Source organism: Ambystoma mexicanum, chromosome 11 (genome assembly GCF_040938575.1).
Source record: "Ambystoma mexicanum isolate Mex_15411 chromosome 11, UKY_AmexF1_1, whole genome shotgun sequence".
Classification (NCBI taxonomy): Eukaryota; Metazoa; Chordata; class Amphibia; order Caudata; family Ambystomatidae; genus Ambystoma; species Ambystoma mexicanum.
This window is the reverse complement of record NC_090934.1, coordinates 805,313,429-805,328,360: the sequence shown is the minus strand read 5'-3', so window position 1 is coordinate 805,328,360 and position 14,932 is coordinate 805,313,429. Positions and strand designations below refer to the sequence as shown.

Genomic DNA, 14,932 nt, shown 5'->3' with positions numbered 1-14,932 from the left:
AGAGTGAGTGATTTTAAATCCCTTTGTTTATTGAAGAGGGATAACTGTCCGCCCCCAGGGTTGAGATCCCAGAGAGATGGCCCTTCCCATGCCACCTGAGCAATGGATCCCCAGGTACTACTTGTGAGAACGCCCTCACATTTATCACAATAGGTTATTGTTAGGTGTTAGTCCATCTTGTGTGAGGAGGGAGTGTCTTCAAACGTTTTCCAAAACCAAGGTATATGTTTTTGATAGTGGTGGATGCTTGCTGGGTATCAGCAAAGTGAAATGGGAATTATAATCGATCCAAAAATCCGAGGGAGCATAGCCACCATTTCCTCTTCAGATGCTTTGCTTCCAAAGGAGGCACTGAGCGGAGCTTTTAGGGAAAGAATTGGTTGTCCTGAGGGCTTTGCCCCATAGTATACAGTTAAGAAAGGCAGCTGTCTCAGTTGCGGCCAAGATGAGATCTGTGGCTCTGGCCTTGAGAGATGATGTGTCAAAGGAAATTAAAAGGCTGATTTCTGAGGACATAATTGCTCTATGGAAGCATCTGAGTGGTGCTCCTCAGTGGTTGTATTGCGTAACCCCAATGGCAGTGCGGGTTTGTGTGTAGACCTGAGAGTAATAGAAACATCATTGTTGGTCATTTGTGTTACCCAACATTGGAGAGTTAGCCTCACAGATATTCTCCACCCTAGATCTGGCCTCTGCTTATCATCAGGTAAGGATGCACCCTGACTCTAAAGATCTCACTACTTTCATTACCCATGAGGGAATCTTCAGATTCAAAATGATGCCATCTGGGCTAATTTTAGACGCAGCATTTTTCCAATGGGTAATGAAAGAAGTGTTGAGTGACATTAGAGGGGTGTTCTTTTATCAGGATGATATCTGTGTGATGGGAACTTCGGTGGACGATCATGACACACAATTAAGAGTGTTAAACCAATTGAATAATGCAGGCCTAACCGTACAGAAAACTAAGGTTGCTTCAGGGCCTCTTGTGAAAAACCACAGGGTGTTACACAACATAGTCCCCAGGGATCCTGTATTCAGGTGGCCAGGTGTAATGTCATTGCTTTTGGATCCCAAACCTGGGGGTGGACAAGCGAGGGAGGATCACCTGGGTAGGCGATACCCAGGGAGTGGGAAAGAAGCACCTGATGTTGATACATGGTATCCCCCTTTTTTCCACAACCCATCTAACCCATATCCCTGCTTATTTTATTAGAAACTACAGCTCATAATTCCTCCCCACTTTACATTGACAACACAAGTGAGCAGGGGAGCATGAGGAAGGAGGCCAGGAAGATTACCTCTACTGGCTTGCAATGGCTCTGTCCTTTTAATGAGACCAGGCAGAGTCAGGCACATAATCCTAACTATACACACCTACCACTTGTTAACGCTCCCTGTCAGGATAAAATGTGGCGCACACAGGCACAGTGAGAGAGGCTGGGTACAAGAAGGAGCAGCTCTTTTGGGGCTGATGCGGACCAGGCTATGGAAGCTGGAAGGCCAAGGGGCTAATCAGCAGTTGCAAAGAACAGGAGAGAGCCAGGGGATAATTCCACACTTTTGGGAAGCCGTAAGCGTTCCAAGATTGAAACCGAGCGAGCGGAAAAGACAAACCTTCAAGATGCTTCAAAACGGCCCACTACCCTCACAGCTGAATGGCAGAGTTGGGGAGGAGCAGAGAAGGCATTGATAATGGCCTTGACTGCTACATGAAAGGCATTGAAGAGAGAAGCACAATGAACAAGGCCAGCGAGTTATCAAGGGTAACAAAAGCCTGGTTTGTGTTAAAAACAAAAGTAACTGTAACCAAAAGTTGAAGGTTGTGCGTGTGCCGATAAAATGTGTATTGCAAAGGACATTTGCTGAATGTGGAAGAATGTATACAAAGTAACATAGTGGTTCTGCGAATGTAAAATGTAAAATGTTCTGAGTTGAAGTGTATTAAAGGGGAACCGAAGGCAAGAAAGTAACTGCGATCATGAATGAAAGTTCAATAAATGAAAAGCAAAGTATGTGAACTCTGAATATGCCGAGAGGGCAAAGTAGAGAGAATAAGAAACTACAAGTACCAAGAAGCATTGGTGTTGTGAGATGAGGAAGACTGTTGTATAGATCGCCGAATAGCAGGTTTTAAAGGAAACATCATTAAGCCAAGCCATTTTAAAGCACAGGAGCTACCTCAAATATTAGCAGGAATATATGAATAGGTATGGTTCCCACATGAGAATAACCAGCCTGGGGGAAGTTTCACATGGTTCAAGTGACTGGCAGTTAAAACAGTAAAATTACACAACATGGTATTAGATACATCAATACAAACACTTGTTGGTCGCGCCCATAAGCGCTGCTCAAAATCTGTTCTTCACTCATCCTTGTTCAAATCTAGTTGTTGACATTTACCAATATAGTTCGAATCACAAGTCATTTGATAACAAACATCAGCAGGAGCGATATTGTAAGTGATGATGCGAGTCTGTGTCCGCACAGAACTTATAATACTCGTAAACTGAAAGAGAATTCCCGACATCAGAATCCTCAACCAAAGAATCTTCATGCAAGACCCCAAATAAACTCCTCAAAATTGGTGTAGGCATTGGTATAGCCACCAGACAGGTGGAAATCAGATTGGTGGAATTGTCCACTCTGCCAAACAGAAATGTGAAATTTTCAATATTTGTTGAGCCAGGTAAACCCATGTATTCACAGATTGCCTGACTATGGCTGAATAGCTGTGTTGCACAAAGGACATAGAAACTGCAGAGGGGGGCAGGAGCAGGGCATTGCTCTCCTGCCCTCGCCGATTTCTCAAGGCACTGCGATATGCTGTAATGGATGCATCATCTGGTGCAAAGGTAGTAGCAGGCATGTCAATTTTCATCCATATCCCCGATTCCATCTGTAGAATGGAGACATTTGCCACCTCTACCAGCATGTCCCCAGCATGTCCCCAGACCCTCCTGAATACGCTTCATCGTGCTGCACACAGACAACCAGCATACCCAGGTTCTAGAAAATCAGAATTCAAAAACAAGATATCAGCGGAGTACATCATTTGCGCAAATAACATTTGTCAGCGGGAATACGCGTCCATTTTCGTTTCTCGGGTTCCATCACAAGAACAACTTGTTCGTCTCCTGATGCTATCACATCCGCCGGTACTGGCGGACCATTAGGCTTTTCATGAGAATGACTTTAATTTCCCCTTGATAATCTGCATCCACAATTTCTCCCAACACCCCAATCCCTCAGGGCTAGTCCAGATTTAGGGGCAATTAATCCCATATGTTCAGACGGAATTTGCACCCCAATCCCTGTCTTAATCACAGTTATGCCTCTGGGCTCCTGTCGAATTTCTTCCCTTGCATGCAAATCCACCCCAGCAGCCTCAGGAGTGGCACAATAAGGAGCCAATGTCCCAGGAGACATTTCCCCATACAGAAGGGTTTCCATTGCTTTGTTAGGTCTGAATTGCAAGGCTGGCCTTAAAATGCGCATTAATGGAGTCTCACCGTTTGCAATGGGAAGGTTGTTAAGGATGTCATCCGCCTCTAGCTCATGTTCCCACCACCCTCTTAAGGTACCCTTACCAGTTTTACGCAACTGTTCTTTCAACAATCCATTCATTCTCTCAATTAACCCCAAAGCCTCACGGTGGTAAGGGACATAAAAGATCCATTTGATTCCTTTTTTTTGACAATAGTCTAAAACCAAATTCCCCTTGAAGGGGGACCCATTGTCGCTCTGAATTTGTAAGTGAACACCATAATACACAGCCACCTGATCTAACAATGTAATAGTGTTGAATTTGGTAGCTCTCTTACATGGTAACACCAATATGTAACCTGAAAACTTGTCCACAATGGTACACACATATTGACATCCCCGGCTAACAGGCAAGGGACCAATGTCATCAATCTACCAAATTTAACCGGGCAATTTATCGCTTTTTAAAGGGCCATGAATTATATGGGGGATAGATCTCTGCCTCTGATGCTGACACATGGGACATTGTAAAATCACTGTCTTCACAATCTCTAATGGGATGCTAATTCCCCTATATTGCGCCCACCTGATAGCTTTCTCTCCGAGATGTCCACTCTCCTGGCGGGCCCATTTAGCAATCCCTTCCAAATCATCCTCCTCAGCCCTAGTGTCCATGACTGAAATTTTGGCATGTTCGTCTGCAACAGAATTGAACCATCGGTCTAATGAATCAGTTGCACAATGTGCGTCTACATGATACACAGTTACTGTAGTATGCATTAGCATCTCAGTAATGTCTTGAAATAGTACCTTGCCCCACACTTCTTTAGCAGGAATCTTCCATCCATTCTTTTGCCATGTAGGCAAGTATACCACCAATCCATTTGCCACGGACCACAAGCCTCTATAAATGTGACAACACCCAGGCGTCTCTTGTTTCAAAGCCTGATACACGGCATACAGTTCCGCAAATTGGCTACTCTTCCCTTTTCAAGAGGTTAACACCTTTTTTGATTTGTTATTGTACACCACTGCTTTCCATTGTCGCTCAATTCCCACATATTTGGCTGAACCATCAGTAAATCAGGTATGCTCCACTTGCACATTCTTTAATTCTCCATAGGGGATCCCCCATTTGACCGGAGATTTACCCATATTCATTCCTTCCTCTGGGTCCAAATCCAAATCTACTAGTGGAACCCCTGCCACTTGCTTGTGTAATTTTGCTTCTACACCCTTTCCTGTCTTGGCACGATCTTGGATGTACCATTTCCATTTGATGATATTGGCCTCTTGTGCATGCCCTATTCTATGTGTCTTAGGGGATCTCAGTACACACTGCATGATCGGTATTTCCGGTCGGATCAATACATCATGACCCACCATCATTTGTTCAGTATCCACAAGTGCCCAATAACATGCTAACAATTGTTTCTCAAATTGAGTATATCTGTCACCAGCCTCAGGCAACTTTCTACTTCAGATCCTAGGGGCACGAGCATCATGTCCTGTTTTTGGCACAAACTCCAGTTGGCATAAACATCCTGTACGGACACATTGATTTCCACCCTCCTTCCCTCAACAGCCATGAATCAAGTACTTTCTGAATAGTGTCTTTGGTTAATCTTGCTCCTCACCCTACTCAAAACTGAATTTCTTGCATGTTACTTTGTAAAGGGGCACAAGAATCTGCCCCGCATGTGGTATATGATGTCTCCAGAATCCTAACAGCCCAATAAAATGCTGAGCTTGTTTCTTACTCCTCGGAGTAGAAAACTCAAGGATCTTTTGTTTGGCTTTTGGCACCACTTCGCGATGTCCATTGTGCCACTGTATCCCCAGATAAATCACCGTCTCTGCCGGAGCCTGGGTTTTAGTGTCATTAATCTCCCACCCCTCCTTCCTTAGTCCTTCCCTGATAAGATCTAGGTGCAGTTGCACCCTATGCTAATCTTTGCCCTGGATGAATATGTCATCAATGTAATGGACAATTTGCATATATTTTATCTAAATGTTCTGCCACCAGCCGGTGACAGATTGTCGGGCATACATATATCCCATTGGTAGGCGTTGGAACATATTCTGCCTCCAATGACAGGAAAATGCAAACTGCTCCTGACATTCATTCGCAATCGGTACGGTGAAGAAGGCATTAGCCAAATATAACACAGCATAACAGGTTCCCTCAAATGTGTGTACATTTTCAATCAAAAGTCACTGTGTCAGGCACTGCTGGTATTAACAGAGAAGTGTGTTTATTCAACTCGCGATAATCAACAGTCATGCAGTAGCTTCCGTTCAGGTCAGATCGGATTGTTCCAAGCCATAGTTACGGGGCGCAACACACTAGCTTCTACATACCCTTTAATAGTTTCCAAAATCTCCTCCTGCCCCCCGGTTATTCAATATTGTTTCATGGACACTCTTTTTGTGGCTATTGGCACCTGAACCAGGGTCATTTTTAATCATCCTACGATTATGGAGGTACAGATGAAAGCACTCACCCCAATGGCAAATTTTACCTCTCAATCCAAGGGTTAATCCAAAATGTCAAACCCCAACCTATATTCAGAATGGGGACAACCAGCACCTGATAGGTGTCTCTTTTTAAACTTCCAATATTCATATCTATTTTAGTCTGTACGGCAGGGGTCTCTTTTCCCCCTGAACCTGTGATTATAAAATGACGTTCCTTGAACCTTGAAGGATTTCCATGTATCAATGAGGACTCCACCCCAGTATCAATTAAGGCGCGGACCTCCTGTACGTTTCCTGATTGGCAAAATAACGTCACCTTTACATGAGGTCGTCTGTTTACCTTAATGTGAGCCGTTGTTACCAGAGTTTGACCACTATCCTATTCATATTTGGGGTTCGTGTTTTTAGACTATTTCCACCATTGCACTCACCATTTTCCTCAGGTCTGCCTAAGTTGGAGCGTTTTGTGGGGACCTCCTTAGGGACATATCATCTCCCTCCTCAGGGGGTGGTGCAGAAGGACCCACTTCCCTCCTAGACTTATATATCTCCTATTGTTTCACTTGTTTTTAATACTCTTTCCCATCTAAACCTCGCTTTTATGAAATTGATACATTTCCCTCATCTCAACGCCATCAATGTATTCCCGCGGCATTCCATCTTTTAGCAGTGCTATAACATATCCTTTCTAGATACGCAAGAATCTCGACTTTCAAATCTCCCCCCTGGGGTGCGCCTTTCGATTCAACCCTCTCTTTCCCTTTCGTGTGGTCGTTTCTCTGCCTTTTCCCATTATCCTAACTCTGACAATTGTCTAATCGCATACACCACCTCATCAGTCGTTCTGCCTTTCATTCCCATACGCTGGTGGAACAGTTTGGCTAATGGTATTCCAAGCAGAAACAGGTTATGCCACAATTCTCATATGTTGAGAAGTATTGAATGAATTGCCTCTTTCATGGCATATTCCCTCACTCGTTGTATGGCCTCTCTCAAAGTGTACCACTTCTTTTCCTCGCTCAGCCAATCTGAGGCGAGTGATTACACCTTTTGGCTGCTAAATGTAACAAAGATGTTTGAACCTCTGCCCCATCATCTTCCCGAGGGGGGCCTACCCATAACATTTCCTGCACCTGGGATTCCTGTGTCAGGGGCAGAAACATGGCGGAGACCAGCCGCTAATCCATCAAACTACCAGACCATCCAATTTTGCAAGGATTCACTAGCCCTCTGTTTCAATCGGCTAATGATTTCCCCAATCTCCTGCTGAGAATAATCCTCAAGCACCGTCATATCCACCATCCCTGCTCTGGGATTATTCTGGTTAGGGCCCATTCGCCTGCATATCACTGGTTTAGCAGTCACCTCCTTACGGCCTAAGTACAGCCTAGGCAAAACCTCCGGCTCTGAACCATTCTCTGTACTAGTGCTGTCAAATACATCTCTGTCCCAAGTGTTGGTGTCCCAATCCACTCCTGCAGAAGCAATCACAGTTGCCACCTTACGCAAATTCACCCTCCCTCGTCTCTTTCTATATTTATAATGGGCAACCCTCACAGCAGCTTGCTGGGCTATTGCTTCATATTTGTCTGCCTTATCATGATATAACTTCATTTGGAGGCGCTGCTTAACGCAATCTGTTTCTCAGCAGACAGCTCCATTTCCAATTTTAGGACACTTGCCTGCAATTCCACATTCTGTTGGTGCATCTTGCAACAATATTCAGCCACTCCTACCTAAAGCTGAGCACTCTTTTCCTTTTTCCACCGGAACTTGTTGCAGGCAGTCCACCACTTCGGCCGGACTCGCCTCTTCGATACCTGTATCCCAGGACTCGCTCAGACCTGCACCACATGCCATGCGAATTTGTCATACAGACTCTTGGTCCACCCTGGAATAGTCGCTTCAGGACAGTTTCTGCCTGCAGAGCTTCCTTTTTTGCTAAATAGGGAACTCATTTTACCAAATGGATATTTCACATCCCTATCGTCAATACCTTACAACACACCTTTCTTCTCTCAAACTGTTGCCATAGTCCAAAACTATGTAGTTACAAATTAATAGGGCTGTTTGGTATCAATACCAGCACAAAGACTCTGCTCAAAGCGCCAAAATGTTTTGCTTTTGCTTGGCCATGAGGAAGGACCGCCAACCTACACCCCCCTAGACCCTAACAAAACAAGTTATTGGACTCAGATAAACAAGAACTCACACTTAAACCAATAGTTATTAAAAAAACAAATGGCTTGTTACAGGCCTTATACATACACACATAACTAACACATAACATATAATTTCTTATACATAATCATAAAGAAAAAGCATCACCATTACAATGGTTGCAGAAGACACCTTCATCTCGGCCACCTCAACACTGCTTAGTCCAAGAGCAGGTAGGCAGAGAGATCACTCGTGCTAACAGGATCTGGAGCGGAGAGTGCTCCCTCTCAGCGAAACTGCATCACCCGGCAGTCCAAATTATAACCAACCTCCCAAGAGGAATACCCCTTCTCTTTATGGAGGAGTCCCCGCCCCTCTTGGTTATGACTGCCCTCAGCCGAAAAGCAGGTCACAAGCATAAGGGGCAGAGAGTGGAAAAATCCAGCTTCCCTTCCTTGCCTTCATTCCCAGTATCCCTTATCACTACACCTGCAGAGCGCTACAACTCCCTTTCTGGCTCATCCTTCAGTGGACAATACAACCACTGTTCTCCACAATTAGTTCAGTTGACATCATTATGTGACCTTGCTTTTGCTGCAGAAATGCACGTTTACTTACTGAGCCCACGAAAATGTAGGCTTTCATCACGGTAATGGAAGTTAATGTCCAAAATAGCCACGCAACAGTGCCGTGATGTTTTTATCTCTTTCTTGCACACTACATTCCCTCAGGTAAAGGTCCCACTTACAATTGGAACTGGGATCCGTTGTCCAGAAGAAGGGAGTCATTCTTCTGGACCAATAAGTTCCATAACCTCTTTAGTTTAGTTACAAGTGTAAGAGATAGAAGCAGGGTTTTGACACAGGACGGTGGACTCTTAATTTACATGGACATTCTGACAGCACCCTTAGTATTTTTGGTTGAGTTACGGAAACCACTTCTTAGAGTTAGGGAAAGGTAGGTTTTCTCTTTTATTTATGCTAAAATAAAAGTGTATGCCAACAGCCATGCCACCTGTGTGTCAGTCTCCGTATGCATGCACCCTTGCATGTGGGACAAGGGAAACAGGCACAGCATATGTGCAGGACATTTTATTTTGTGATTCTCTTATTACAACAATATTCTATGCTTACCTCTTAAGGCACCAAAGGTTTATTATGACAGTGTGGACAGCAACACACTTTCCCCTCACACTTTCTCTTACACACTTGTGCTCATTGATAAACCAGTGAGTATTTGAGTGCATATGCGTGGGACTATCATATGACTCCCCTTACTTACTAAACTCACTCTCCTCTGTCAACATACTCAGATCCCTTCAAGTACCCACTTAAGCCACTCACTCACATACATTATTCAAACATGTTAGAAAGGTGGCCTCCAGGTTGTTAGTAATATGCCCCTTACATAATTTATGGCTGTCCATGCAAAAAGAAACTTTAAAACACATCCTCCCACATTACCTGTAGGCTGTATACATGTGATGGTGTGTTTTAGCTGGAAATAAGCATTTGGTCCCTCTGGCATATGGGGACAACCGGCATGTGTGAGCAATACTTGTGTCTAGGATCGCTGCACTTCGGGATATAATGCCAAACTCCATTTGATGTCTGTATCCAGGCGTATTAAGCATCCAGCAATTGATGCAAGAGCATTTCTGGATCAATCAGTTATTGGGAATTCCTCAGACACTGCTCAAGGGAAAGATTCAGCTCAATTTGTGGCCCACCGCAGACGTAGTAGTTCAGTTTGAATTGTTGGGATCCATTGTATGCGATTAGCACCTGGAACAACCACTGGTATTCTGCAGCCACATTGAGAATAATCAGTGAGATGCAATCAGGCATCATAGTCATGGCAAACCTCGAATCCTCATTGGTGCACAACTGTTCCACTTACGGTGACTCACTAAAACAAAGAAAAACAAAGAAAGGAAACTGTTCAATCACGCTATCTAGCCTACAATTGATTGTTTAGGTATATGAAAGCGGTGCCTGCCTGGAATAATGATGGCAATACCTGTGTATATGATGGATCCACCTGGTTATATGTTTACATTGATACTGGCATGTAAGGGAATTCACAGGAGAGGAAGGGCCAAGAGTCTTCAGCTGAAGAAGCAGCACAGTAATATGTTGGCCCATTTTGCCCAATGCTCAAGTTGTAGCCCATCAATCAGTAGCCCATCAATCATGCATTTGGCAAAAGAGATTCTCGTTGGGACCCCGAAGCAGATAGCAAGCCAGTCTATGAGAGACGTCTGTCCCATGCTGCTTATATTTTTCCACCATCCGAAAACTCACATTGGTGCTGCCTGAACTAGAGTCAGGAGTTGTGCAATTTCCGATAAACGACTATGCTTTTACGGAGTTCCGCCTTAGGTTCTTGATCTGCGACTGTTGGTTCTCTGCACTTGCTCCATTCTTTACAGTGCTTCCATGAATCCTTATACACAGCTACCATGTCCTCTTGTGAATGACAGCCCCCTGCATTTTCATCATACTCAAGCACATGCTGCTTAAAAGATAGTTATTTGATTTTAAACCGTGGGTCAAGGAAAGATGCCAGGAGGAACTCCATGTTCACTTGCATCCTAAAAATGCATGCATTCTGCAGGTTGGGAGCACATTTTTATAGGCACTTGTGCTGAATCTGCATCACCATACAGTTCATGTTCATATATTATGTTGGATAGTTTTAATTCCGATAGAAACACTACTGGGAGCACCTCATTGAGTGATGCACCTTTACAGGCTAACCGGCTTTGTTGGTCTCCTCAAGTGGCTGCAACACATGTTCTACTCTGTAAATGTTGAGTAGGCAACTAGCAGTTGCCGGCTCTGGCTATTGCATGTGGCCCCAGTTTTGCACTGTTCTCACAAATGCTCAAGCATATGAAGGGTCTCATTGGGCCTCATTCTAAGTCTGGCTGTCTGGAAATAAGGGTACTGGTAGCAATTTACCGGCACCCTTTCCGGAACGCCAGACTACAACTATGCCTGCAGGGGCCATTGCTCCGTGTGGGTCTGACCTGCCGGGGACACCGGCCCTGGCAAGCATGGTTTTCATGGAAGCGCCGTCACCGTTAGCAGCGGTGATGGTGCTTCTCTGTCCCCATTCACGGGAATGGGGACTTACACTTTCCGCCGCCTGATATCCCAGCTTGTAATGTTCCTGTGGCACTGGGATATCAGGCGGCGGAACAGTGTTGCGAGTTTGGCTGCAACTCGCTGGTAGCACTGGTGGGTTACCGCCAAACTCATAATGATGCCCGTTGTGGTTAAACCAGCCAGCTGTCAGTAAGAAACACTGAGTATTGCATAAATCATGTTCCTCTGATACCTGCAAAAGTAAGTAGTGTAGTGCAGGACTCAATGGTATACCAGTTCAATAATATCCTATTCTCTACAAACTAACATCAATGCTACCTGAAGCACTTTACTCCTCTTGAAGAAGCTGCAGAATGTTGAGAATCAGAGGCTTACAGAGTTCTATATTGAGGCTTTAAAATAAGTTATAGAATTGTTGAGGAATACCATGGTGGCTTGTAAACAGAAACTGAAAAGGAGAAGTACACTAATGCCTCAATGGTCATTTAACATTTTGAAGAGCAAGAAGACCTTCATGAATATCTAATCAGAGAAAGACTTCTTAACGTCATTCACAGCAATATCTGTGTGGAGCTCATGTTCCATAATCAGGTAACCTGATTGAAATGCGTAAAATACTTGCGTAAGGCTTTAATGAGTTTCCATCAGGCCACGCCACATATTCAATCATTTGTATGGCGGAGAGGAGGGGCGGAATACACCTTGCATTTCTGCTTTCTTCCCTCCTCTCCACCTTACAAATGCTTCATTATTTGCACCGGCATGCTGGAGATCCCTATGGGGTGCGCCTGCTTCATGCATCAGCATAAAGCAGGCGGACCCCATAAGAACCGATTGTACATGCTGCCTGCCATGCTCGCATGGCAGGATGCGTGTACAATTACAATGAAACGTCGCCTGATATGCGAGCATGTCAGGGAACGTCTAATTGTAATTGTGAGCACCGCTTGCAATGCCTGCATGCCAAGCAGCGCTTTCAATTAAAGGTAAACGTTGCCTGGAATGTGCACTTGCTAGCAGCGTTTACTCACGTTGCACGGGAGAGTGCAAAAGTGCAGGGCAAGGCAGCATACACGTGTGTACACTGCTTTTTGTCCTGCACTTTTGCACTTGGTCGTGCAAATGGCAGAAATGTCGCAGCCGGGAGCCGCCTACATGTATGTCAACACATAACAGCTCTCGGCTCGCTCCCAAATTACTAATTTCGTTAAAATGAGCTCCTATGTGTTTAAAAGTAATAATATATTTGTCAACGTCCCAAAAAAAGATATCCATCTATATTTTACACAAATTATGCATGTTAACTAGAAAGTATATTACGTTTCAGAAAATAGGCCCCATAAAGTTGCATCAATGTGCACGAGGCCAGTTCCATTAAGATTCAGATCTGCGACCTCCAGGTCAAAAACTGGAACCTCATCCACTAAGCTATGCTATGGATGTTACTAACCCATTTTAGCCTTTTCCATTTACCACTAGTGATGACAGTACAGATTCTGTTTTTCCCTAATGAAAAATATGTTGCCTGATTGGCCAGAAAGGCCGTGGTGTCCTATATCGAATGTTAATACATCTAAAGGATCCATTTATACAATGTGTTCATTTAAACCATAAGTACTATCAATCAGAGGGTATTTAATAAAACACTGGCTTTGAATTTACATGTTTACTCAATTAGTGTTATCACGAGTCTTAAGAAAAGGTTTTACATAGATAATGAAACATTTCTTTACATAGCGTTCACCTTTATTTCCTGTGTTAGTGCCAGCTCTATAACTTCTCCAAAATATTGTCCAACACAAGTGAGTGTTTCGTGTATTATCGCTTTCATTGATTTCAGCATATCTTCATCTTCTATCTGTAAGCATCTGAAATATAAATTCACAAGAATTGAATAACGAACAATGAACAAATATGAAAGAACATATAGATATATTACAGTTAGATTTTATTCATTTTCTGTTTTGCAATACAAGACATGCCATGGGAGAATTATATATCAACATTTATGTTTCAAGAATATTACCTCTTAAAAAATGCCTGGCATCCATGAATAAACATGTACAACTATATCCAGACTGTTGGTCTCAGTTCCTGACATATTTTATAGGATATGTCTGTTACACAATTATGTAAACTACCACTGAGCGTGTCAGGCAACGTTTTGGCAAAGGAAGCTGTAAAATGTCACTCCTAAAAACGTGGATGTCATTGCATACATTTTGAAGCCATAATACTTCTATGGTTACATTTTTTCAGATGAAGTGACAAATAATGTAAGTTAATATTTGGATAATAAGAAAGATACCATTGTTCTGCCATTATCCTGCCTTCTGTAGCAACTGAACTCATAAGAAAAGAAACACTCTGTCCACCAGGTGTGGTGGGATGGACCAGAGGAGATGGACCTCGGGAAGGGTGGGGAGGGGGGTTCTGCACTTAAAATCGTCAAAAGTGGGCTTACTGCGGCCACAGGTGACTCCAGAATCATTTGCAATGTCCCTGTTTTATATTACATGCCTCAGTCTCTGGTTCATTCAGTCTGACGATATATTGTGTGTGTCTTTATTTCTAGAGACCATGGAAGAACACCAACATAAAATTAAGGAGGAGCTGTAGCAATCATGTGATCCTAGATTATTCCCTACATTGAAAATATAGGCATTCCTTGTAAACACAGTCTAATTTCAGAGAGAGTTCAATGAGCCATTGCTTATTCCCCAGATGCATCTAAGATGAATAAAATACAGGAGGTGCATTTTCCAATAACTGAAGAAAATGCAATGTTTACTGAACATTTATTGCTAGTTAACCTGCAATGTTGTCACACTTTACCCAGTTAGTCAGACATTATGTGATATTCATTTAGGGTGGACAGTACTTTCAAGAATTGAAGGGTAATTTCTGTTCTGTACATGTAATGAAACAACTATACTAACACAATAGGTAACTGACACTTCAGATATTGAAAGTGAAGTACCCTACTTATTCATGAAAGAAGTTGTATGCAGTAAATACAAAAATGTCTAGGGCACTTAATACTACACAATAAAAAGGAAAACCATATGGAAGGAGGGAGTAGGGTGGGGTCAGGGGGCATTCACAACAAAGGCGAAGGCTCCATTCTAGACACTGATTGGGAAAATGAGGCAACGATGGGAACAGAGCACCGGTTGCCAGATTGTGCACTCCCCCCGGGTTGTGAAGTGCCAGTGATCCTGTGGTTGCGGTTTCTGGAAATGGTGCACCAGCTTCACAGAATCACAGGTACGTTACCGGGAAACTCGTAATGAGGCCCATAGTTAGGAATTGTATTTATAAAGGGTAGTACGTACTGTGATGAGCAGAAGGTAGGACTCAGACAACTGGACAAGTGTTTACAAAAACAGAAAGAAAGTCCCTCAACTAGCCCTATTGCTATGATTGGGTTCCCTTTCTAAGAAAGTGAATATGTACATGGCACAGCACTTCTCCCTTGTTTCAATGGGTTTTGTAGAGTTGAAGGGAATTTTGGTTGTGCCTTTGGTTCTACCCTTCGGACCAGTTCACCTTCTTGCTACTTCTGGTAGTCTTCTTTGGACCTATGGATTCTGCTTCCCACCATTCATTAATGTTCTTTGGCTTTTCTAAATCGCTTCGATTATTTGGTCCACTCGGACCTCTGTGTCTCAACGCTGTATTCTCTTGTGATCGAACTT

At 43.5% G+C, this 14,932-nt stretch overlaps 1 protein-coding gene across 2 annotated transcripts in view; it reads right to left on the bottom strand.

Annotated features, from left to right (window-relative positions):
* Positions 1–14,932, bottom strand: part of INSC (INSC spindle orientation adaptor protein) — a 1,941,980-nt gene that overhangs the window by 792,090 nt on the left and 1,134,958 nt on the right. For both annotated transcript variants that reach the window (XM_069623742.1, XM_069623743.1), the window contains exon 5: positions 12,979–13,102. In XM_069623742.1, coding sequence (XP_069479843.1) covers positions 12,979–13,102 — 124 coding nt within the window. The remainder of the gene's footprint in view (positions 1–12,978; positions 13,103–14,932) is intronic.